General features: G+C 57.2%; 2 protein-coding genes across 3 annotated transcripts; both read right to left on the bottom strand.

Moving 5' to 3' along the window:
* Window positions 1-3628: 3628 nt before the first annotated feature.
* Window positions 3629-8434, bottom strand: LTO1 (LTO1 maturation factor of ABCE1). Of its 2 annotated transcripts, none has more exons than XM_079102033.1 (5): window positions 8287-8434; window positions 7651-7756; window positions 6621-6691; window positions 4061-4178; window positions 3629-3771 (listed from the first exon to the last, which is right to left on the bottom strand). In XM_079102033.1, the coding sequence occupies exons 1-5, from the start codon at window positions 8334-8336 to the stop codon at window positions 3703-3705; spliced, it is 414 nt and encodes a 137-aa protein (XP_078958159.1). In that variant the 5' UTR covers window positions 8337-8434; the 3' UTR covers window positions 3629-3702. The 2 variants fall into 2 exon arrangements, with proteins under 2 accessions (XP_078958159.1, XP_078958160.1); XM_079102034.1 differs by having other exon boundaries at window positions 4061-4175.
* Window positions 8435-20356: 11922 nt separating this feature from the next.
* Window positions 20357-23745, bottom strand: FGF19 (fibroblast growth factor 19; the record flags this gene model as incomplete). The annotated part of the gene is made up of 3 exons (XM_079102737.1): window positions 20357-20662; window positions 23181-23284; window positions 23514-23745. 3 exons carry the CDS (start codon window positions 23743-23745, stop codon window positions 20357-20359), a joined length of 642 nt encoding a protein of 213 aa, XP_078958863.1.
* Window positions 23746-23975: the final 230 nt, after the last annotated feature.

The following is a 23975-nucleotide window of genomic DNA, read 5'->3' as shown; positions in this document are numbered from 1 at the left end:
GGGGAAGGAGGACCCCAGCAAGGTATGGCCCAGCACAGAAGCCCCAACCCTCATGACCCAAGGCCAACCAGTCTGGTAAAGGGACCAGGGAGCTATGCCAGGGCACTGTTCCGGCCAATTTGGGACAGACGGCAAGGACCCTGCTGCCCACTGAGGAATTATCAGCCCTGAAAAATCACGGGAAGTTTAGGGCAAGGAGCAACTTCCCTTGGAAAGTGAGCTGAGAATTCCCCACAGAACTACGTCACTGGGCCTGCAGGGCAGTCCCTCTTACCAGGGTGCCCATGTCCTCTGACACACTGAGCCCAGCACCCGTTTGCTCTGATGACTCCAAAGCTCAGTGTCCTGAGTTTCCTGAGTCACACGTTAGCGCTGGTTTCCGTGCTAAAGACCACTGCAGCCTCGGGAGGAGCCCAAGAGTGACTACGGTGTGTGACCCCAGGTGGCACTGGTGTTTCCAGGAGGGTGGTCGAGAACTGTGACTGGAAGATTAGTGTGAGGGTCCTCCTCCCGGGCCTCCCGGCCTCAGCGCCCAGGCAGAGTGGAAGGCCACCCCAGCCTCGGGACTCCCAGGTGCCACGCACACCCCTGGGAGGCCTGCCCACAAGGACTGGGGCAGCTGAGGGCCCATTCAGCCACTGCTTATCCTCCAGGCAGCCAGCACAGGTCCCGTCCACAGATGCCCCAGTCCCTGCCTCAGACTTCGAGATGCCAGACCGGCTGCGTACCAGCCTGAGCCTCGCCGGAAAACAGCCTCGGGATGAGTGAGCAGCAGACGGCTGGCCCCACATGGCTCCTCCTGTGGCCTGAGGCCAGCCACTAACTGCCACCACTGGCAGACTGTGACCCAGCGAGGATGGGGGTGGCAGCCCCGCTCAGCGACGTGAGGGAGGTGGAAGGCTGGCCACCAGCGTCTTCCATCTCCTCCTCCTTGTCTTACCACTGGTGTTGAAGGACAGAATGAAAAACCTAGAGGAAGTAACACGTGGTCTTGTTCCAGGACAGCTGAGTGGCTAGCAACAGCCACCACCGTGACTCAGTGACCACACGGAAACAGCTTTGGTGGAGGGATAACCTTGCTTATGCCCAATTGCTGACGTCCTGGAACGCCCAAATGAACTCACCTCTACTTTTAGGGAAATGGCTTTACTATTAGTTCCAAGTTAACAGTCTGTCCCAGCAGCCAGGTGGGCTCCGGTTAAGGCTGGACTTAAGTCCCCACAGAAGCGCACGCCAAAGCCCTAACCCCGCTGCCTCCCAGCGTGGCTGTATTTGGAGACAGGATCTTTAAGAAGGCAATAAAGTTAAAATGAGGTCAGCAGGGTAGAGCCTAATGTGCCTGACAGGTCCGAATAAGTGATCAGGCTGGACCCAGTGAGGCACACAGCGATCCCAGAAACTCCGGAGGCTGAGGCAGGAGGATCGCAAGTTCAAGGCCAGCCTCTGCAACTTGGTGAGGCCGTCTCAAAATAAAAATTTTTAAAGGGCAGGCAGTGAGGCTCAGTGATGGAGCACTTGCCTAGCACGTGTGAAATCGGAAGGTAGACCCAGGACAACCAGTGAGGACAGGAAGAAGATGCCATCCTCGAGAGTGGAGAAAGCTGACGGAGGGGAAGACCAGCCCCGTGACACCCTCACCCACCCCTCCACCTCCAGGAGGCAGGCCACTGGACCTGAGCCTCTGTCATGGCAGCCAGGAGACTGGCACGCTGGCACAGAAACGTATGCGTGGCACAAAGCACACTGGAGTTCTGACAGGAAGGTGGGGGACTGAGCCCCTGGAGACCCACCAGAAGGGATGACGTGGTGTCAGACCACCACCCAGAAACCTGGCCAGATAGGATGGTGCCGGCAGGATGAGACAGCAGGCAGGATGCTTGTCTGCAGGCGACAGCCTTGGCCGACCGGGCCACGAGCAGCTCAGAAGGTCTGAGAGCAGGAGGCTCAGGGGCTGGTTGTACAGCAGCCCACTGGGGACACTGAGGTCCCAGGTTCCTTCCAGCCTCTGCACCTACAGCTGGCAGCACTGCCCGTGCTGGTCCTGCTGTCATATCCCAAAGACGGTGCCTCCTTAGGAGTGACGGGACTCTTCCCACCAGATACCCAAACCTCAGCAGCCAGGAGACGCAGCCACTGCTGACCCAGGTCTGGAGGCCCCACCGGGCATAGCAGGCAACTGTTAAGGAGGCTCTGTTTGCACAGCAACCTAGGTCTGTCTGGGAGACCAAGGCATCCTAGAAACTGGGCCCAGTACTCCAGGAAGGCCAGGAGGGCACAGGTCAAGGTCAGTGAGCAGGTGTGGCTTCAGGTGAGGGAAGCGGGAGAGAAGTGGTGGCCTGCTGTGAACAGATGCAATGGGGGAGGGGGAAGAGGGCAGGCGGCTGGGCAGGGCAGCAGGATGGGGACTGTGCTCACCCTGCCTGCCCTGTGTTTCAGGACACGGGAGGGACATACCTCTGTAGCCAGATCCCAACGCCCCCACTGGGGGAACGCTGTGGCTGGAAGGGTGCTATCAACCGTCCCAGATACACTCTTACTTTAAAATAAGCTATTTATTCTTCCAGTAAGAAAAATAACACATATTAAACAGAAAACTCAGAAAACACAGGCCCACCAAGGAGACAGCAGCCCAAAGGCTCGCCCACCCCAGTGCCTGGAGGGAAGCGCTGCTGGTCCTCGAAGATGCTGGAAGACGCTGGAAGGTGGCAGCCACAGGGACTTCCAGAGGCCTGCGCGGCTGCGGGAGGTCTGGGAGGACGGGCCTGCACCTGGTGCTTCAGCATTAACCCGTCTGTCCCCACCTGGTGCGAGAGCCCTGCACGTTGCCACGTTCCCCTCATCTCTTCACTCGCTGACAGGCGCTCCAGAACAGGAGTGGGGACAGGAGGTGCATGATGAGCTGGGGACAACCAAACGCTAGTGCACCAACACATGCCACCTCGGGTGTCCACTCAGCCCAGTGGCCAGTCTGCTTCAGAACATTTCCCCCAACCACTCTTAACACTGCGAAGTTCGCCCCCCACTTGGGACACATCTGTGCCCCTCAGGATCCGGCTGGCCTCTCTTCCTCAGCCAGATGTCCAGGCAAACTGAACCCGGTGGAGCCTTGGAGCCCCATGGGGCCCAGCACCGCAGAGACAGAGGACAGGGCTCCCAGGTGCTCAGGGACCACCCCGCACACTCTGAGGAGGCGCTTCGTGGGCTGCATGGCTGGCTAGATGGAGGTCCGAGCCCTGCTGCTGGGGCCCTCAGACCAGACGACTCCCGGGCTCTCGGTCCCCTCCTCTGTGACCTACCGAGGAGCGGAGCTGAGCCGGGCCGCACGGGCCTGCAGCAGCGTCTCAGGCGGAAACGCCGCCCTCACTTCCCACCACCCTGTCTCAGGCCGACCACACCCCCCTCTGAAGGACACGTTCCTGAGTCCATGCCCGGGGCTGATCCCGCCCAGGACTACAGCCAGTCCAGGACCAGCCAGGCCCGTGCTGCTGCAGGCCAGCAGAGCACCCCATGCCAGAGCAGAGGGGCAGCCTCACTCACGCAGCACAGGGGACAGGGCACCAGTGACCCAGGCCGAAGAATTCACAGGGCAGGAGGCCAAACCAGGACCCCACTTCCAGAACTACCGTCAGTCTCGCCTTTGATCACATTCTCAGTATGGAAACTTCTGTCCCTGGAAGTTTTATCCGCATCTGTCTGTCGTCTTCAAAATGAAAGTCCAGAGCCTTCTGTGCTCAGTTTGAAGTCAGGCTGAACGTTTAGTAATGAACACAGCTGAACACACGAAAGAAAAAGACAGTGCTTTAAAATTTCACGCATTTCTGCTCATGAGTGAGAAGAGAACCCCCACCCTGGCTACTGCTTTTCCTGTCCCCACCAGCAACCCTAAGGTACATCCTTATACCTGCCCCAGATGTCCTCGGCTATCCAGAATGGGAACACAAAGACAATGTGCCTCTGGGACAGTCACATGGTACACGGGGTACGGGCGACCGTGACCACTGTCAAGTGGACCCCCAGGGCCCGTGGCAGCTCCACTACAGAAAGGCACGTGGGGACAGACCTGCTTAAACTTCCCTCTGATCCTGTCTAAGTCCTCGTGGAGTCTGTCGTAAGCAGGGTCGTCATAGGGGAACTTTTGGATCATTCCGATCAGGGACTCCAAGACCTTCATCTTCCTGCTGAAAGCACAGAAGCAGACCGCCAGGCCCTCAGACACCAAGGCCAACACGTGCGCTGGCCGCAACGCCACCTGCTCAGAAGCAGCAGGCCTGCTGAGTCCAGCCTCAGGGTAGAAGATGGAACTTCTCAAAACGACGATCACGCCTGCGTACCTGGCAACAGGTTTCGCCCACACCCAGCACGACAGCGGAGTCCAGCTTGAAGGTGTGCCCGCATCTCTGCACAGAGCTAAGCGACCCAGGCAACCTGCACCCACCTCACCAGCTCCTCAGCACAGGCCAGAGGCAGGCAGAATGAGGGGGACGTGCTCCTGGACACCGAGGCGCTCACATCTCTCAACCTCACTGTCCTGTCTGCCAAACGGGGACGGGGACAGCAGCTCACGGGCTACGAGGACTAGATCTTCCCTGTGACGTGGGGGCAGAGGAAGTGCGTGGTCATGTGTCTCCTGCTTCCTTGGACCTGGGACCAGGGTTCCCCCGGGGCAGCTTAAAGACCACTCAAACGTGCACATCCAGGTGGGGCCCAGAGCCTGCCAAGGGACAGCAACTTTGAGAATAACCCTGCCTGAGACCACACCTATCCCAAGGACAGGAGCATGCTGGACATGTGAGTGATGGCAATTCGGAGCAGTCCAGGCCCTGTGCACTGGCTGAGGGCTGGTGTTTACAGAAGCACAGATGAGCACATTCGCCAAGGGCAAGCCGGCTTCTAAGGACCACCTCGCCTGGAGAATGCAAAGCCATGAAAGTTCATGCGAGTCCGTTAAGCACCTGGCTTCCAGGGGACCAGAGCCAGAACGCCAAAATGGGGGTAAGGGGACATCTGACTTGATGGGGAGAATCCCACCCATGTCCCCTCCGCAGGTGGTGACCCCTTCCCTGCTCAGGGGAGCACCTGCAGACACACCCAGCAGGCATCGCAGGCAGGCACACGTCCACAAGTGACACATGCGAAGGGTGCTGCAGCCCTGCCAGCACCACTGTGGCAGGTGTTGCCAGCGACTTGGAAGGAGTGACGGAGCTCCAACGCCTGGACTGAGGGCCATCTGTCCACACCTCCTAGGCCCTGCCCTTCACATGGGCCACAAACACAAGTCGCTTTCCTTTGACGTCCTCACAGCAGAACTTCACCTGATCATCAGCCCTTTACCATCTAGAAGCCATACTGCCACCGCCCAGTGGCAGAGCGCTGGCTCGGTGCACATGAGGCCCTGGGTCCATCCTCAGCACCAGGAAGAGAGGGAACACTCGCCTGCCTGTGATACCCAGCGCCACAGGGGCCAAGGCTCTGTGCAGGCTGCCACAGGCTGGCAGGGCCCTGGCAGCCAGGCATCAACACAGCAGCTCCCCTTCTGCAGGCAGACTGGGCGAGCTGCTCTAGGAGTCAGGAAACCCAGACTGTAAAAGTGGCTGGGGAACTCAGGTGGGCGCCCTCCCTCTCCTCATCCTCTGGGGACCTGCGTGGAGAACAGAGCTCAGCTCTGGACGCCACCTGGTGGCAACACAGGCTGCCAACAAGGATTTCACCTGATCCTCAGCTGCCCTGTGGCTAGGGAGTGCCCTCAGCTAACCTAGGCCTCTGTGCAACTCCCACCTGCTCAGACAGCACAGCAGCCAAGGGACAGGACAAGTCAGACACAGGCAACCCCAGGACCACTCAGGCACAGCACCTTTGCTCTGAATTTTGAATATGGGTATAGCCTGGGCTTTAAAAATTCAAAATATTTCAAATGAAAGGACAAGCTGCATGGACAGGGAGCCATTTTCCCTGCCCCGCCTGCCATCCCCCCATGCTAGGACCAGGAGAGTAGGTGTCAGAATGATGCAGAGTTCAGGCCCCTGAGAGCGACATGCCTTTCACTGAAGGGCTGTTTCCAGCCTGAGAACGAGGACAGACAGGCTCAGGAGGGGCTCAGGCAAGCAGAATGCACTAAAATAGGCTCACAAGGGCTGAACCGATTCAAATAACACTAACAGCACCTCCGGTACCAGAAACGAGTCTAACACATTCAAGTGCACTTTGGGTGGCTGCATTAAAAACTACAGATAATGGAGTCAGCACTTCTGAGCCCTAGCCACACTGAGCAGACTGTGGTCTGTTCATCAGAAGCTCAGGACTGAGAGGTACAAATTTTAACATCACTTTACTGTCCTGGCGTCCACAAGCACTTGATGCTCTAGTGACTCCAGAGGAATGGCAGGGAAACTCTTTAGAGAAGTAAAAAGAACCAGCGTTCATCAAATGACTAAGGTGTGCCCAGCATTTTCTGTTTATCTCCTTTAAATCTCCTAACAGCACTCAAGTTTGACATTATTATCTTCTCCACCTGACACGTGAGGAAATGGAAAACAAATGCCCAAGGTCACTGCTGGCTCACTGTGAAGCCAGTGCCCCTCCTGGCCACACCCTGAGAAAGGAGGAGGACGCTCTGAGCTCACCTGTCTCTCTCGCTGGCATCACTGTGCAGGAGATGCTTCCAGGCAAAGGCAAAGCCCTGATAGCACCCGATCTGCAAGTTAAGAAGATTCTGGAGAGTGAGATTAATAAGACCTGGCTATCCTGTACCTGATTACTGAGTTCTTACATAAGGCGGGGTAGAGGGCGGTTGGGCTTCTACCAGTGTTCTGGGAGGACCTGTTGAGCATGGGGCAGGGCAGTTAGCGACTAATGGGGGGGGCAGCCAGCCCTCAAGACAGTTTCAACGACGCTCCTCCCCTGTGCTCACACCCTGACTACCAGAGTGGCCTGTACAACCACAGAACCCAGAGGCAAGGAGAGGGCATGACTTCTGAGGCTAGGCACAGAGATGGGGCGCTTCTGCCTTGCTTTCTTGGACCACTTGCCCTTCAGTGCCATGAGGACACCTGAGTGGCCCTGTGAAGAAGTCCATGCCCGGTGTCATGTGCGTGTGCCACCTTAGGGGTGGATCCTCCAGCCCTAGCCAAGCCTTCAGATGAGACTGTGGCCCTGGCTGATATCCTGAGCATAGTCTTACAAAACCCCACTGCTGGTGACGTCCTGACCCTCAGCAAGAGGTACCAGATACCATCCTGACTGCCTCACCTCAGACTCTGCCACTTAGGGCTAGTTACCTACAAGGGGACAACCTAGGGCAGAGGGCAAGCAGAGAAGAAAGAATGAGGACTCTATGGCATTTCAACTTACACACAGGTGCTCACTCTGGGTCTGGTTGAGGACCCAGCTGGCCAAGGAGAGCACCCTGCCTCCAATGCAAGTGGACACAACCAAAGACTTTTCTCATCATCCAGCCACATAATTTAACGACCTCCACACAGCAACATGCTCCATCAATCTGTCCCAAGACCACCTGCCTGCCAGCATCCTGTCTGACCCATGAACACCCTCTTCGCGGTGAGGCTTGGCGTCCTGGTTCAACCACACTGAGCATCGGAGTAGATTACAAACTGCAGTGGGAAGGGATTCATTTGAGCAGAAGCTCCCACTTACCTCAGATCCAATCCTGGCTCCGTGCAACGCCCCGTGCTGCCTTCCTTCAATTCGACCCAAACAGCTGCCTTCCTTGTAGCCTTCCTGATATCCTTCCCCACGGAATCTGACGGGGAGGAGGCACACGTCAGCACACAGGCAGGGGAAGGGGCGCCTTCCTGTGCCACCCGCACCCCACGAGGACGAAGCAGGGCGAGGCAGAAAACCCCAAGACCGAGTCAAGGGCGTTTCGGCGCCAGCTCTGGCACTTCCCGATGGCTCCTCCGGCAAGTCTCTCGCTCTGGGCGCTCCGCTCTCTTCGCCTACGAATGCCGGGGCCTAGCTAGTGACTGCCCGGAGCCGCGGCGAAGCTGCGGGCGCGAACGCGCGCCGCGTCGGTGGACGGGTCTCTGCGAGCCCGGAGCCCGCTTTCCCTCTCCTCGCTGACGCCTGCGGCAGGGCAGGGGCCGGCCTGCTGCCTCGACCAGCGACGCTGACTCCCGAACTCGGAACCCACGACTCTGCGTCACGTCCCGGGAGAACAGGGGGCAGCGCCGCCTAACCCCCGGGAGCAGCTGGGGGCAGGCGGCCGGCGAGGGCACTCGGCCGGCTCCCCTCGCGGCCACACCCGCGTCCCGGGCCCGCCGCGCCACCCACCTCTCGTCCGCCATCACGATGGCGTCGAACACGTCCTGCCTCCCGGCCATCGCCCCTCGCCTTCTGCCTCCCGGCGCCGCGAGGCTCAAGCACACACGCGCCGCTTCCGAAGACGCCAAACCCACTTCCGGGGACGGGCGCGCGGAGCAGGCTGGGTAGGGACGGCACGCGAGAGGGTCCAAAAGGGTTCAGAGGCACGCGCGGCGCGCAGGGGCTGGGGCGAGGCGGGGCGAGGCGGGGCGGGGCGGGACCAGGCTCCGCCTGCCGCCCCTTCGCCCCCCCGTAGCTCCGCAGTGGGCCGGTCCATCCCCGCCGGAAGCGTCCACTTGGCCGCGCGCGCGGGGGGAACCGGTCCTCGTCTGCATTGTTTAAAAAACCGAGCAGATGAGACCGAGTTGGTCAGCGTGGCTCGGAGAGACACGGGGGTCGTCGCAGAACCGAATCCCCAGGCGGCCCGGGCCCGGAGGCCCTGCTCAGGGGACTTGGGGGAGGTCGAGGCAGGCGACCGGGGCTGGCAGGTGCTACCGACAAGACCCCAGGGACAGTGCCGCTGGGTGCTGCGGTGCCCAAAAAGGATGTCATAAATGTGGCCACCTCCTGAAGAGCAGGAGTGCTCTGGAGATGAGAAAGAAAAGGTTGTGTGTGTGCTGTTACCTTGTTTTTTTTTGGATTTTTTTCCTTTTGTCTTTTTTTTTAGACTTTTTTTTTTTTTTTCAGGGCCGAGGACCGAACTCGGGGCTTTACGCGTGCAAGGCAAGCGCTCTGCCACTGAGCTAAATCCCCGACCCCGAGCGCTGGCTCTTGCTGCTGGTGTTTGAAGCAGAGTACCTCATGCAGCGTCAGGAATCAAGTGGTGCCGAAGGGTTTGCCCAGAAGAGCACCACCGCCAGCCCCACTGCAGCTGGCGGCATCCACTCTTTTCTTTAAAAAAGAAAGAACAGGAGTGGGATTTAGTCCTGGAATTTCCATGAGAGGTACTTTCTGAACATTAAAAAAACAAGACTATTTCAATCCAGCATGGATAACAGAACCTACCTGTGAAACACCAGAAGCATCCCCACCCAAATCAAGAATGCCTTTATCACACACATGCCTGCTGGAAGTTCTCCCACCAGACCTGGACCATGCAGGAGGCGTGCCTGGGAGGCAAGAAGTGCAAGCCCCCAAGGCAAGAGGCAGAAGGATCACTTTCTGGAAGTGGCAACCCACCTAGAAAACCAAAAACAATCCTCAAACTTTCTCAGAATTTGTAATAGGGTTTAGCAAGTAGTAATATATATGAAAAACAAACCGAATTCACTGCTTTCTGTTATTCCAACAATAATTAGCAGTGCTGATGATGGGGGAGATTACTTTACAGTGCTTACAATAAATTTCTTAGAAATGACATTTCTAACAGTTCGAGCAGGGCCTATATGAAGAAAACTAGACACACCACAAACTTGTGTGGGGACACTGAGCAAATCAGTACCAAGCAGAATTCCATGTGTTCTGGGAAAAATTGTGTTAGAATTCTGAATTTTGTCTGCCTGAATAAATTGTTAACAATAAGCCTTAAAAAGAGAAAGAGAGAGAGAGGGAATGATAGTGGAGAAGTTGCCACATCTGACTTGAAAAGATAGTATGAAAACTGAAATATCGGTTCAAGAAGAGACAAATGAAGGAATTCCACTAGAAAGGCCCAGAGAGTGAACATTCGTAGATGTAAAACCTTGTTGCGTGTAAATAGAGGGTCACCAATCGATTGGGGAGGGAATTCCAATCAATGACTATAACGGAAATAATATCAACCCCTCGGGAAAAGTCAAGTTCCATTGCTATCTCATCCTATTCATCATAGTTCCACGTGAATTAAAGAATCACTGAGAGAGAAAGGAACATTAAGAAATCTCGGCGAAACATCCAGGTAAGTCAAAATGCGCTTTTAGTCCATTTGGTGTCACGGATGAAGTGACAGAGGGAAAACGAGTCTCTTCAACACAGGAACTGCAGACTTGGCTGAAGGAAGAAACGATACTGAAAACCAGGGAGCAACGTGGGGAAATGCGTGTCATAAGGAAAAAATCTAAAGCAACAGTGATTCTGGCTTATAAAGAGCTGACTGGAGTGGAAAAGACGTGTATGCATTCTAACAGGAAGAAAGAAGGCACCAAGAGGACGAGGGGCCGAGCCTGGCGGCTAGTCACATAGTTCGCAGCAAGGAGCAGCAGGTGGCCGGCAACACCAGGCGCGGCAGACCTCACTGGCAATCTAGACAGAATGCCAAGAGGAACAGTCACGTGTGTTGTGTTTTGCCTTTTGAAATATTACGACAAATTTTTTTCTTCTTTTTCAGAATTATTCATAATTTCGGAATTATGACCTATACTCATCACCCAGGGTTCATGAATGTAAGCTGCTTGTGGTCAGGCAGTGCAAAAAGTTAGGAAGGGCGTTTTTAAGTAGTTCGTACCCTTTGACCTGGTCATTTCATTCTAGAATTTCATCTTAAGGAAACAGAGAAAAGTGAAGACTTCATGTACAGTGACGAACAGGGCAATACGATTCATAAAACCGAAAACAGAAAAGCAGCTTACAGGTGGGACCACGGCTTGTGCTGTCAGGGCTTCACAGCGTGGCGACGGTATTGGAAACGGAAGTGATGTCATGTGGTGGCAGCGGTGGTTTTCATAAGCAGATGAAACCACAAAACACTTGGAATGTAAAGGAGGAAGCAAGCCAGAAAGTCCACCCCTGCCACTGTGGCTGCTGGCTGATTGCCATTATGTCTTTTCACTTGAACCTTCACGTAATCTTAATACGTGTGCAACTTCATACTCTCCCCTGCCCACTGAACATTGTATTGCAAACAATTCCCAAGTGAGGGAACTGTTCTGTTTTTATTACATATTTTAAATACATTTTTGAGCATAAACTTTGTTAACTGAAATTAAATAAGTCTTTTGGCCCAGGAAAACAGCTATGTGGCTAGAGAAAGAATAGCTACAGAATAAAACTCACAAACAGAGACTGGAGTCAACGAACATGAGTCTTGCTGGGCACATGGCGCATGCTTGTCATCCCAGTGGCTTGGGAGGCTGAGGCAGGAGGATCACAAGCTCGAGGCTAGCCTCAGGAAATTAGTGAAGCCCTCAGCAACTTGGTGAGACCCTGTCTCCAAATAAAAAGGGCTGTGGATGTGTCTCAGTGGCTAAGGTACTAGGGACTGAACCAAAAGAAAAAAGAAAGGTACATATCTTATGGTCAAACTTTTAAAAATTCTACCAAAGCATTAAAAGATGATGTATGCTACAAAAACCAACTCAAACTATTCACTTGAAATATCCTTTTGGAGAAGTCCCCCCAACACCCACAGGTTTTGTTCCCAAAACATATATATACACATACACGAACACACGTGTGCAGACACGTGTGCTCGGACTCTCTTCGCCTCAGCGCACGCCACCGTGCCTGATTGTGTTTATCTTGGCATTTCAGTATTACATTTAAAAATTGCTTTGTTTTCAAATAAGGAGCATACTTCAAAAACGTCCTTGAAGTTAGAAAAGGACAGTTTTAGAGCACAAATATTATTGGGCTCAACATTCTTAAATAAGTTCCCAGTCCGGTGTTGGCGTTAGCAGAGGAGCACGCTGGGAACAGGTGGCGAGCCCCTTCCTGCCGGGTCAGGTTTTGGGAAGCCACTCGTGACGCTGCCTGTGTGTGCCTTACTGAAATTGCAGCTCCTGAGAACGTGGGGAGTTTGTGTACAACCGACAGCATGTTGGTGCAGTGGAAACTGCAGACGCTCTTGAAGCCGGACCTTGCGAAGCTTCACTTCAGCTTCCCCGTCGGGAGCACTGACTGTATTTGTTCTCAGAGCCGCTGCCAGGCTGGGGCTGTAGCTCAGTGGCAGAAAGCTTTGCCTGGCATGCCTGAGGTGCTGGGTTCAATCCCTAGCACTGCGAAAAGGAGATATCATGCTTAAACATTTAGTTTTTTAACCAAAAGTGTAAAGGGGATGGTGTAATGAATTCCCAGAAACCCACTGCACTAGACAAAACACATTTTTTAATAGTTGTAGCTGGAGAGAATGCCTTTATTTTATTTATTTATTTTTAAGTGAGGCTAAGGGTGGAACCCAGTGCCATACTGGTGGCTAGGCAAGCTCTCTGCCACTGAGCCAGCCCCGGTGCAAAACACATATTTTAAAAAGGGAAAAGTTTCAGAGAAAAACCAGGTCAACATACCTGAAGTGAAATACAAAGTCATCCAAAGTTTAATGTTGAAAAGTGTTCATTAATAGCAACTGGTATGTTAAGAAGTCATAGGTCTGTAGCCAAATGCCAGATGGCTTGGAAGACGGCCCTAAGCAGACCCAGGATGTGACTCCACAGTGCTCGCCGGGTGATGGCCTTGGACGCAGAAAAGCAAGCGCTAAACTGCATGCCATCCCTTAACCTGGTTCCAGAAGAGACCCTGGAGCTGGACAGGGATTTACAGATGTATAAAAGCAATCTGCAGGGATGGGGCCCAGCCGCAGGGGTCGTGTTCAGGATGGGGAGGGGTCTGCGTTTCCCTTACATTTCTGTCCCTGGGTTATTTATTTGTCTGTTACTTTTGCATGAAGCACATATAGCTTTCACCGTGGGCGGGGGGGGGGGGCTGTTTTAAATTCTTCTTCTTCTTCTTTTTTTGTTTTTTGGTGCCAGGAATTGAACAGGGTTGCGCTAAGTTGCTTAGGGCCTCACTAAGTTGCTGAGCTGGCTTTGAACTCATGATCTTCCTGCCTCAGCCTCGGGAGCCACTGGGATGACAGGCGTGTGCCAGGCCTGTTTTAAATTCTTGAAAAAAAGTCGTCAAATGACAAATCGCTTTAGGGGACTAAACCTAAGTCTCCTACGTGCATTATACACAAATGACCGCACTGCTGGAAAAATGCCAATTGGGGGCCCAGTCTGACCCCTGGGGCAGTGGGAAGGGAATCCAAGGAGAAGACACACTTGGGCTTTCTGGCTGAGTGTCCCCTCTGTGCCTTCCCTCGGAGGTGCCTGGAAGTGCCATTTTCTACCTGCCTGCTGGGGAACCCCTGGCAGGCCACAGAGCAGGAGGCCAGGAATGGGGCTTGGGGTCTGTGACTGTGGCTGATGAGCATAAGCTGAGCACCCACCTGGCTGCGGGAGGGCCCCGCCCACCCCCAGGCTGCAGGGATCCAGCCAAGGGGGCAGGATCTGAGGTTGGGCCAGCCTGTGTGGCCCCAGCCCCCAGCTCCTAAGGGCTCTCTTTTCCTCACTGCTGAATCCACAGGGATAGTCATGTTTCCAAACACAGGAAGGAGAAAACTGGCAACTTCCACCAGAATTCCTCAACCTGGGCTGGCCTCAGGGTGCCCAGGCTACCTAAACGCAGAGGCGATTTCAGGAAAGTGGCCCAGGATCTGACCGTGGAACTTCCACGGGGAGGGACTGAGGGTACACACCGCTCACTGTACACTGTTGGCTGAGAGCCGCCCTCCAGGCCTTGGGAGGAGAAGGAGCCAGAGACCCCGTAGTGCCTGACCACCGGTGGCCTTTGGGTCATCTCCACAGAGAGGACAGGCAGGCGAATAGTCGTTTTCTCTCCCAAGTTCAAAGACCTTTTACCCAAACCAGGCCCCACCTCGGAGCTAGTAGAGGACCCCGGAAGAAAGGGCAGCCCAGGTGCACGTGGTTTGTCCAGCGGGGCCTGGGGCTCTGCTCCATCCTGAGGCCTTTCTTGCACGCAGGGCACATGCGGGACTCGGGGCTGCACAAGGGCTGCCCACGACCCACGGCCCTTCACCTCTACGGACAGCTCTTAGTCCTGGGTCTCCGGTGTCCACCTTCCTGCTTCCTCAGGCCACCGCCCTCTCCTCCACGCCTGCCCCCTCGGCCCCCAGCACACGTCCTTCCCACCCCTGTGGGGCAGAATTTCCTGCAGAGAGGCGCCACGGGAATCTTCTTCCCTCCACACTCCTCCCTGCGTGGAAGTGTCCCCCTGGAAGCCAGGCTGTGGCTCCTTCCAGACCCCAGACTCCCCAGCACGCCCAGCCCGCGTCGGAGGCCCCGAAGCCCAGGCGATGGCGGAGGAGCACAGCTCAGGTCTCGGCCCTGGAAACCTGCTTTTCAGGCCCGAAAGGAGGGACACTGGTCCCCACTTCCCAAGGCGGCCTGAGAACCTGGCAGGCAAGGCATGTTTTTCGATCAATTAGCATTCCAAACAGAGGAGCTCTCCACACACCGTCCCGTCGGCCCTGGAAGGGAAGGAGCCCCCGCCTGGGTGCAGGCACACGAGCTCTGCACTTGGGCGCGCTGTGCCTTCCTGGGGCTGGTCCGCGGCAGTGGGCGGGGGGGGGGGGGGGGGGGGAGGTCAGGGCCACCAGCTGACCAGGCTGCACGGAGGGGCTGGGATGCGGCCCAACTGGATTCAGGGGGGCTGTCCCATGGCTTCCAGGTCCCAGCCTCACTGGGTAAGGGGCGCCAGCACCTGCAGGTGGGGACCGTCCTCGCCCGCCCGTCCTGCGCTCCTCCACCGGGAGGCGCCCTTGTGCTGCGGACGGGTCCACTCTGGTCACCTGGCCCTGCTGTGCTTTGGTGTTGGCCCTGGCTGCTGGAATGTTCTTCTGAACCTCCATTACCCCCAAGCGGACCCCAGGAATGATACTCAGGACCCGCGGTCTGTCGGACCTACTCTTGGATGGTGATTCTCAAAACCTCAGATTTGGAGATGGATGTTGTTCAGGGGATGGTGCTGAGACTCCAGGGCCAAGGACCTCCTAAGGGGCAGGTGTCCAAGCCAGTCCCATAATGGCTACCCCAGGCCACTCTGCCAACCTCAGTTACGACCCCCACCTCTCTACTGGCCCAGCTGGGCCAGGCTGTGGGCTCAACGCCAAGAGGCAGGTGGCCCAAGCAGGTTTCCCACCTGCTTGGATTTGTACGTGTGTTTGCCAGGGCAAGACGCCACAGGCTAGGTGGCTCAAACCACCAGGAGTCATCCTGGCAGAGGCCAGAGGCCAGGTCAAGATTGGCTCCTCCTGAGACTTCTCCTCTCCCTGCCCCCACATGGCCTGGTCTCTGTGTGTCTCCTTAGAAAACCGCCAGCCATGCTGGGTCCCAGCCCTGCGCATGACCCCCTGTGGCCTAAGTCACTCTTTGGAGCCCTGTCTTCCCGTGTTCTGAGGCCCAGGGGCAGGGCTTCCGCACGGCAGGAATGGGGGGCACTCTTGGCTCCAGGCTGGGGCTGGAGCCCAGGACCGAGCATGTCCATAACAGCCCACGACCCCCCAGGGGCCCAGCTCCCAGCTAAGGCTTTCTTTTTGGGGGGTGGGATGGGGTGCAGGGACAAAACCAGGCACTATAGCAAAGGGTCGTGGCAAGCATTCTCCCTGACCCTCCGGGGTCTTCCCTCCCTTGTCCCCGGAGGCTCCAGTCACCTGCTTCCTGGACTTCCCTGCAGTCCCGTCCCCGTGCGAGGTTCAAGTGTGGCGGGTGTGCAACTGTGAATCACGCCACAGCGCAAACGGCTCCTCCTTGGGACGCACTTCCAAGAATACCAGCGAACTGGGCGGCTGCACTGAACCAGCCCCGAACGTCCGTGCCTCGAGGTGACATTCCTCCATGCCCCACTCCCTGACCCCTGCGTCCAGTGCTCCCAGTGGCCACGCAGGACCCAGGCTGGGCAGTCCACCCATCAACGGCGCGATCACCCCGGCCTTCCCGCGGCTTAGTGGAGAGCAGCAGCGAAACCCCGCAGCGGGCTTGGTTTCTTCTCCAGCGTTCCTCACCGACATTCGGCCGCACTGGGGCGGACAGTCCGGCCACCTGGGCAGCAACTCGGATGCGCTCTGCACTCTGCTGATGTCCCCGCCGCCCGCCGCCCTCCGCTGCGGCTGGATCGTCTAACCTGTAACTATTTCACCATGTGTCTCGAACAGAAACAGCTTTATTGTTCAAACCCAACCAAAATATGATTCCTCCCAGCGAACCAACCCTGTTGGCCAGTTCTCAACCCTTTCCTTTGGTCCGATGGTAAGGAGACATCTTCCACCGGTGGGTCGGTGGCCAAGCTGGCACTCCGAGAGCCCAAGGCCCTGGGCTCCTTCCCCAGCGCCAGCAGCAATTTCAATACGTCTGAGGAGGCGGCCCTGCGTTGTGCGTTGCTGTGCCCCTTGGGTGTGGTTTCCAACCGCACCGGTGACGGCGCAGAGGCAGAGCTGGGGCAGGCAGGAGCAGGGCGCCCAGACAGGGCTGAGGACCAGGGCACAGGGGCCACATTTTCTCTTAGGCCAGAGATGACAGAAAGCAAAGCCAAGTGGCCAAGCATCAAATTAGCAAGGGAGAAGGAAAGGAGAAGGAAGGCGGGGAGGAAGGGTCAGAGGAAGAAAGGAAGGAAGAATGTTATTGAAAAAATGAAGAAAAAGAAAAGAAAACTGCAAGTCCACTGTGGTGCAGGCCTAGAATCCCAGCAGCTCTGGAAGCTGAGGCAGGAGGAACGTGAGGTCAAGGCCAGCCTCAGCAACTCAGCGAGGCCTCAAAATAAAAAAAGGAAAGGGCTGGACCTGTGGCTCAGTGGTAGAGCAGCCCTGGGTTCAATCCCCAGTACCAGAAAAGAAAAGGAAACCGCAGGTCATCCGCCAACCAGGAGAAGCACAGCTTGGATGAGGGGAGCGCCGTCCAGCCGGCACCAGTTGAGTTGACCAGGTCAGCGAGCATTCGCGAGTCCTCTGGGGACAACTGAAAGCCAGAGGACAACACGGAGCTGGAACCCCACACGCGTCTCACGGCTTCCCTTACGGTCACCTTCCCCATGGGGAGGGGAGTCCCATCCTGTCTCTCCTGTTAGCTGCTCACAACGCAGATTTGAGCAGATTTGTCCCCCCCAAAATGCGGGGACAGGCCAGCAGGTCTGCAGCGTGGACCGCAGTCGGTTCTGCCGGGCCTACGTGGATGGCGTGGGATCCGCGGCGTGAGGGCTGAGTCCACAGCCACTCCCGCTTTAGATGCCAAGGCCAGCCCAGGGGTTCTGCCCGCTTGCCTAGCGTGGGGCCCCGCACCCTGCCTTGGGTTCGATTCCTGCGCCCCAGTGGCCACGGCTGGAGAAACACTCACAGTGATGTTTATTTCGGAGGCTGTTGCGGGCACTGCAGATGGAGACGGGCATGGGCCAGGTGGTGGCCCCAACCCCAGAAGCTTCTGTCTGGTCCTGCCCTTTCTGCTGGAAGGCTGGCTTCTAATACATAGGCGCCACTGGTCACCTCCGCCGTCCTGGGTGACGGAGTCGACCTTCAGGCCCTCCTGCCTCCGCAAAGGGGGCTGGGGGTGGGGTGGGACTAATCTTGCCCTGGTCTTTCCGGTGGCCGGCCCATCCTGAAGCCACCTGGGGCGACCGCAGTGGTGGACTTGTTAGCATACGAAAAGACACTCTCACTCCAGGGATTCCGGGCTTTGAGGACTTGTGTGCCAGGAAATGGGAGTGAAGTCCAAATATGTGTTTTGGAGAGTCCCAGAGTCCCAGGCAGGAAGGGCACTCTCTCCGCCCTCCCTCCATCACGGGACGACCATGTCTGGGCCCCGGTGGCCTAGCCTGACCACGCCTCCTTCTTTCTGGTCCTGTGAACATTTTCCAGCTGTCATTTCCTAATCAAACGCGGGAAGTCACTCTGAGGGCTGGTGAAGTGGGAAAATAGGAGCCCAGAGGGACTCTCTGTCCTCTGGGTTCTCCTCACCTCCTCCCTTCAGTCCCAGAGTCCCTTGGGGGCCAGCTCTTCCCTGGGCTGGAGGAAGGGACAGAACACCCTGACCTCAGGCTGGGCTGAGCAAGGGACCCTGGAGCTCTGTCATCTCCGCTGAGGCCGCGGAGGACAACAGGTAAGCCGAAACCGTGGGCCGCCTGTCACTGAGGGCACAGGGCCGAGGTCCTCTGTGTCCTCAGACCCAGCACGCCCGAAGCTGGGCAGCCCAGGGTCAAGTGGCACGGGACTCATTGTCCGTCTCCTGATTACCGATGGGCACACGGAGGAGGAGGTCGAGATCTGCCGCAGGACAGCTGGAGAACACCTCCTCTGCTGCGTTCCGCTACCAGTTGTAGCCTGGGTGCCCTGCGGGTGACATCTTAGGACATGCGTGTGCGGTTCTGTTATTTTGTCACATGGGGTGACTCTGCAGGACAGATCCAGGGCACCAAGACCTCTCTCGCCACCCACCTTCACCGCCCCACCATCCCAGTCCTCTGGCAACCCCTAATGGGACGGGGCTGTCTGGATCCAGCTCGGTCCGATGCCCAGCCTTACTCTCCTCTGGGGTGTTGGGCCCTCCCCGTGCTGCTGGGTGCCTTCCCTGCCAACAGGCCCCATTGCATTGTGGTGGCCTCCCCAGCGGGGGTGGCCCCGCGAGACGCCCTGGCAGCGGGATGCTGGGGCTTGCCAGGGTGGAGAAGCATTGGCTGCCCTGGGCAGATCCATGATCCCGCACCCTGGTCAGAGCCGCCAGAGCATCAGAGGGCAGGGCCCGGGCACCGAGGGCCCGCAACGCAGATCCATTCCCTCTGGGTGTTGCTGGACAGAGAGAAATCCTACAGGGGTCCCGTCTGCTTAGGCCAGTGCTTCTCCATGGGTGACTTTGCCCCCAAGCAATACCATCACTTCTATCCCAGCCAGGGGGCTGCCACTGGCATCTCGTGGGTAGGACAGGGATATTGCTAAACCTCTGGTCACATGCAGGGACATCTGCCCCCACGCAGAATTATGTGGGCCACCCTGATTTAGGATACGTTAGTGGCCCCAGCAGAGAAGGGGGCCAAGGAAGCTTAGGTGTGGGTCCCCTGGGCTGGGCAGCGTGGGCAGCCCTCCCGACGAGGAGGAGCATTTCATTCAGATGAGAGAACACGAACCATACAAACCAACTCCATTTTAATGTACAAAAAAACCCAAAGCCTCGTGTACATAAATATAATTTGGGGGTATAAATAAAGTAAGAAAATAAAAGAGATGTACATATCAAAATAAATTACTCATAAATATCACGTTGGAAACTAAGTGCTGGGGACCGAGGCTAAGCCTCCCCACACTCCACAGCTCCTCGGCGGCGAGACGCTGGCGCGCAGATGAGGTGCGGTGCCGACTGAAGGCCCTGGCGCGTCGGGAACCCGGTCCACACAATGGCTGGGGACCAGGCCTGGACGAGGGCTGGGGACCAGGCCTGGACGAGGGCCAGGGAGTGGAGCCAGTGACCCTTGAGCACCTCCGTCTTTCCAGGTCGCCGTCCAGCCCCAGGGGAGGTGCTGGAGGTTAGCAGAGGGCAGGCCTGTGGGGTGCCACCTCAGAGGACCCTCCCAGGACACCAGCTCCCTGGAATCACAGGGAACCCAGGGCACGGGGTGGGCAGCCACTGGGACTGACTGCTGCCTGTCCCTCTGAGCTGGGGCAGAGGTGGCAGCTTGGCCAGCTCCGAGGGGAGCTGGATCGGTCCCTCTGCAGGACACTGGCTCCCTGGACAAGCGGGACTGGAGGTGAACTGTCCTGCTGCCTGGGGCAGCAAGCACTGGAGTCCTCCATCCCAGAACGGCCTCGGAGGGGGAGTTCCCAAGATGCCGGGGCTGCGGAGGGGCTCGGCTCCCCCTGCTCCTGAGCTCCCCCTGACCCTTGTCAGTTCTGGCCAGGGACACATGGGGCACGTGAAGGGGTCGCCAGCGTTGAGATCTGGACGGATTCTCACGTGGGGTTGAGTCCGAGTTCCCAGATGGTGCCCGGGGCTGTGGGCCAGGGCTGCAGAAAACACGAGAAAGAACTCGGGAGGTTCTGCGGCACCCAGAGTTGAGGGTGCGGCTCCCGTCAGCAGAGGTCCTCCTGCGGAGAGCCCAGCGGCACAGCGACACGTCCAGCCACCGCCCAGGGAGCGGGCGGGGCTCAGAGGGCAGCCAGGCAGGTGCAGGGTTTGAGTCTATGGTTAGGCGGAGAGTCTGCTAGAAACCAGCAGAGCCACGCAAGACGCAGAGGCTGCCCGACTTCTGACACTCCTTCCTAAAGCTGGACCGCTGGGCAGGGCCCCTGCCTCACTGGGCACGTCTGAGCCCGTCACTTCTGGAAGCTGGGGCTCTCCAGCAGACCCACCTCGCTGGCCATCCCAAACGGGTCCATGCTGTCCGTTTCCAGGGGCAAAGAGAACACGTCGGACTCCAAGTGGTCCCTGGTCTCTGCCGGGGCCATGGGCAGCATGGGCAGGAAGTAGGACAGGGGCACCACGCCCTTGCTCTGGTACAGCTGCCTCTGCTTGGCGCTGCTCAGCACCACGGGAAGGTGGTACTTCTGGGACCGGTACACGTTGTACCCGTCGTAGCTGATCTCCTCCTTGAACGTGCAGTCTTCCTCAGAGTACCGGGCCTGCGGACAGACAGCGCGTGAGGGCCAGGCCGAGGCTGGGAAATGCCGCACAAGGACCTTGTGCTGCTTCCTTCCCTCACAGCTGTCCCTGGAGGCTACCACTAGAGGATATTCACACCACTGGCATGCTTCACATTTTCTTCCCTGCAAGTATGTTTCCTGGATTACATACAATATCTTTCAGTTAGAGAGAATACATGCATTATATTCGTACAGAACATACTGATATATTAAACATGTACTGCACATGCCCTTATACACACATAGATACTTCAGGTACATATTTCACATATATTGTATATGCACGATTTTTTTTTTCTATGTGGGGATTGAACACAGGGTACTTAACCACTGAGCCACGTCCCCAGTCCTTTTTTTTGTATTTTATTTAGAGATAGAGTCTCACTAAGTTGCTTAGGGCCTTGCTAAGTTGCGGAGGCTGGCTTTGAATTCACAATCCTCCTGCCTCAGCCTCCGCACCCAGCCCGTGTGTACACATGCTACATACACCCTCTGTACAGCCTTTGCCTACACTTTTCTCAGCTCCCAGCGTTTCCCTCGAGTCCCCTCACTGTTTGAACTCAGTCTTGGGGTGATCGTACCCACAGAGCCAAGGGCACCGACACAGGCCGCTGCCTCACCTTCCCCCACGCACTCCCAGAGTTGGCTCACCGTGTCCAGCTGGCACTTGGAGCAGCTCTGATAAAGCGCGCTACCATGGGAGGGTCTCTCAGCACGACAAGCAACCCCCTCTGGGGCCCAGACTGAGGCCTCTACCCGCTTTTCCCGTCCATGCTGAGGCAGCTCGTCTGATGGTTTTAAGACGCATCAGCCCCCCTGGCCCCTTCTTTCACTCCCGGAGAACCTTCCAGGCAGCCTGCCAGGAACATGGAGATAATCCGCAGCCCCCTCCCCCAGGCCCAGGACCGAGCCTGCACCCGGCGGGTGGCCGGAAATGTGTGCCGCGGGAAGCCATCCCTGGTCTTAGCACACTACTAGGCCACAGGGTTGTGAGGTGCCAGTGAGTCCTGTTCCAAAATGTTCAGTGTCATTACCTCTTGGGGACAGAGAGGACTCTAAGATGGGAGTAGTGGGGACTGCTCAGGACACGCCAGTCTGACTGTGCTAGTCTGCAAAGGTCACTGAACTGCAGGTGGGTGAGTGACATCTGATAAGGCCCTGATAAGGGTCTAATTGCAAGAATCCACTGCTCTTGCCTGGGCTAATGCCACCCTGGGACAAAGCCACCAGGCATCAGGTTGATTGTGCCTGAGTTTCTGAGAAATGTAAATAAACAAGGGAAGTATTCTGCTCTGATAGTTCTTTGGGAGAAATGTTCTTCCTGCAGAAAACGACTGTGGACTTCTACTTAAAGGGCATCCTCGGTTTGAGCTGGGCTATGCCCACCAAATACAGGCAAGGCAGCAGGGGAAGGCTCCTACCAGTGCCCCAGAGTGCAGGAGGGGGTGCGGCGGCCGGCAGCCCCTCCGTCACAGTAAATGTCAACATAACAAAAGTGGCCAGGGCAGGTTGGAGCCCTTGGGAGTGCGCTTTCAGCCAGCAGACCCCAGCTCCTTTCTTTACCCTCTTTTCAGTAGATAAATGGAATAAATAGACGTCAGATCCACAAAACGACTTTGAGACGCTAAAATGCTGAGCACTGTCACCATTAGCATTTTTCCTGGGGCAGGGGGCGGCCTGCCGCCTCCTTCCTGGCCCCTGCCCCTGCCCCTGCCCCTTCCAGTGAGCCCGGCTGCGTGGGAGGCCCTGGGCCGCTGGGACCTCACACAGCTCCTCAGTGGGGCCGCGGGAGGGGCCAGCGCTCAGTCCTTTGAACTTCCAGCCTTTGTTCCCCCGATCAGAGCCCCAGCCTTTCGCATGCTTCCAGCCCAGAGTCTCCCGAGGTCACCTGGGCCTTCCCAGTGCCCCCAAGTTCCCAGCCCCCCAAGTGTCCCCAAGTATTTACGGTGCAGGTGAGCGGCTGGGAGGCCAGCGGCGGCATGGACTGCTCTTCTAATGCAGGGGCGCCCGAGGCGGCACCGTTTCCTGGCACACGCAAATTAAGTAAGAGGAAACCCGGCTAGAACCAAATGCACTTTTTGCTTTCCCACTTGAAAAATTTTTAAAAGATGCTATTTTGGGAACGTCTCCCCCCACCACCCCTTTTTCCTTATATTTGAAACAGGGAGAAAGGGAGGCGAGGACCACACACGCAAAGCCCCAGGCCTAAGAGGGCCGAGGTGGGTTTTCCTGTTTAATATCAAAGGAGCCGAATAATGGGTTTCCTCCGTCCCGCTGGCTGGCCTTCGGCTCACTTGGAATTACATGGTGGTTCTCACCCTTCTGTGGCTACAGCCTGGGACCATAAATTTCCGTAGAAGAAAAATATCAGACATTAGCTTAATCGGCTCTTGCAATCTTTACCTCTAATGATTTACATTTGAGTCTGGACCGAGGCGAGAAAATCTAGCTTCTGATCCAGCACAACCGGCGCATCCCGCGGCGTGGGGATACTTACCAGTCCCTGTATCCTGCCATCGGCGCCCATGCAGAGGTACCGGACGCTGTGTACGTCCTTGATGGCCACAGTCTCCAGGGCGACTGCCCTGATCTCCAGCAAACCTGAGCACAAGGGAAGAAAGGAGCTGCATGCAGGTCCTTCCCAGACCCGCGACACGTGGGTGCGGTGGGTCCCCGTGCGGGGACCAAGGGAGGAAAGGTAACGACACGGTGCCAAACCTGGGGTTCTGGGAGTTCCCGGGAGCCCGCAAGGGCTGAGGAAGGGCCGGGGGAGGAGGTGCAGGGGAGGGGCTCGGCGGGGCCGGGGTGGGGGCACCTGGCGGGCGCTCACTGTGCTCGCTCTGCTTCTCCTCGCAGTCCACGGCGCCGTCGGTGCGGATGCGCAGGAAACAGTTGGAGAAGCCGTAGGGGCCCGCGGCGTACAGGTGCCGCAAGCGGATGGGCTGGTCCCACCCGTAATACAAGTGTGGCCCCTGGTCGGAAAGAGCCAGGGGGCGTCCGGCCACTGCCAACCAGAGGCTGGCTAGCACCAGGGCGCGGGCCAACGCACATCCGCTCCGCATGGCACCTTCGGGGGGCTCGCGGCGCGGCGACTGAGATGCGCAGCAGGGCCGTATGCGTCCCGGCAGGGTGTCCGTTGCCCTCGAACCAGACGTGCGCCACCCGCGCACAGGCGCGCAGCGCTCCTGCTCCGACGGCTCGGCGACTCGGCCTGGAGCCTTATATAGCACTCCTGACCTACCCTGTGGTGAAGGTCCCCGAGACACCCGCGCGTTCCTTATCGCGATCGCCT

The sequence above is a fragment of the Sciurus vulgaris genome (assembly GCF_902686455.1).
Source record: "Sciurus vulgaris genome assembly, chromosome: 11".
In the NCBI taxonomy this organism is placed as follows: domain Eukaryota; kingdom Metazoa; phylum Chordata; class Mammalia; order Rodentia; family Sciuridae; genus Sciurus; species Sciurus vulgaris.
The sequence above is the reverse complement of the archived record's forward strand: the minus strand, read 5'-3'. Positions and strand labels throughout refer to the sequence as shown.

What these genes read in the sequence shown, in the direction of transcription:
- LTO1 (XM_079102033.1), bottom strand. Translation starts at nt 8,336, where the DNA reads ATGGCCGGGAGGCAGGACGTGTTCGACGCCATCGTGATGGCGGACGAG. An exon ending in GAGCCAGGATTGGATCTGAG is followed by an intron (nt 6,692 to 7,650) that starts GTAAGTGGGAGC and finishes CTTAACTTGCAG; the next exon opens with ATCGGGTGCTATCAGGGCTT. An exon ending in TCAGAGGGAAGTTTAAGCAG is followed by an intron (nt 3,772 to 4,060) that starts GTCTGTCCCCAC and finishes TCGTGTGTTCAG; the next exon opens with CTGTGTTCATTACTAAACGT.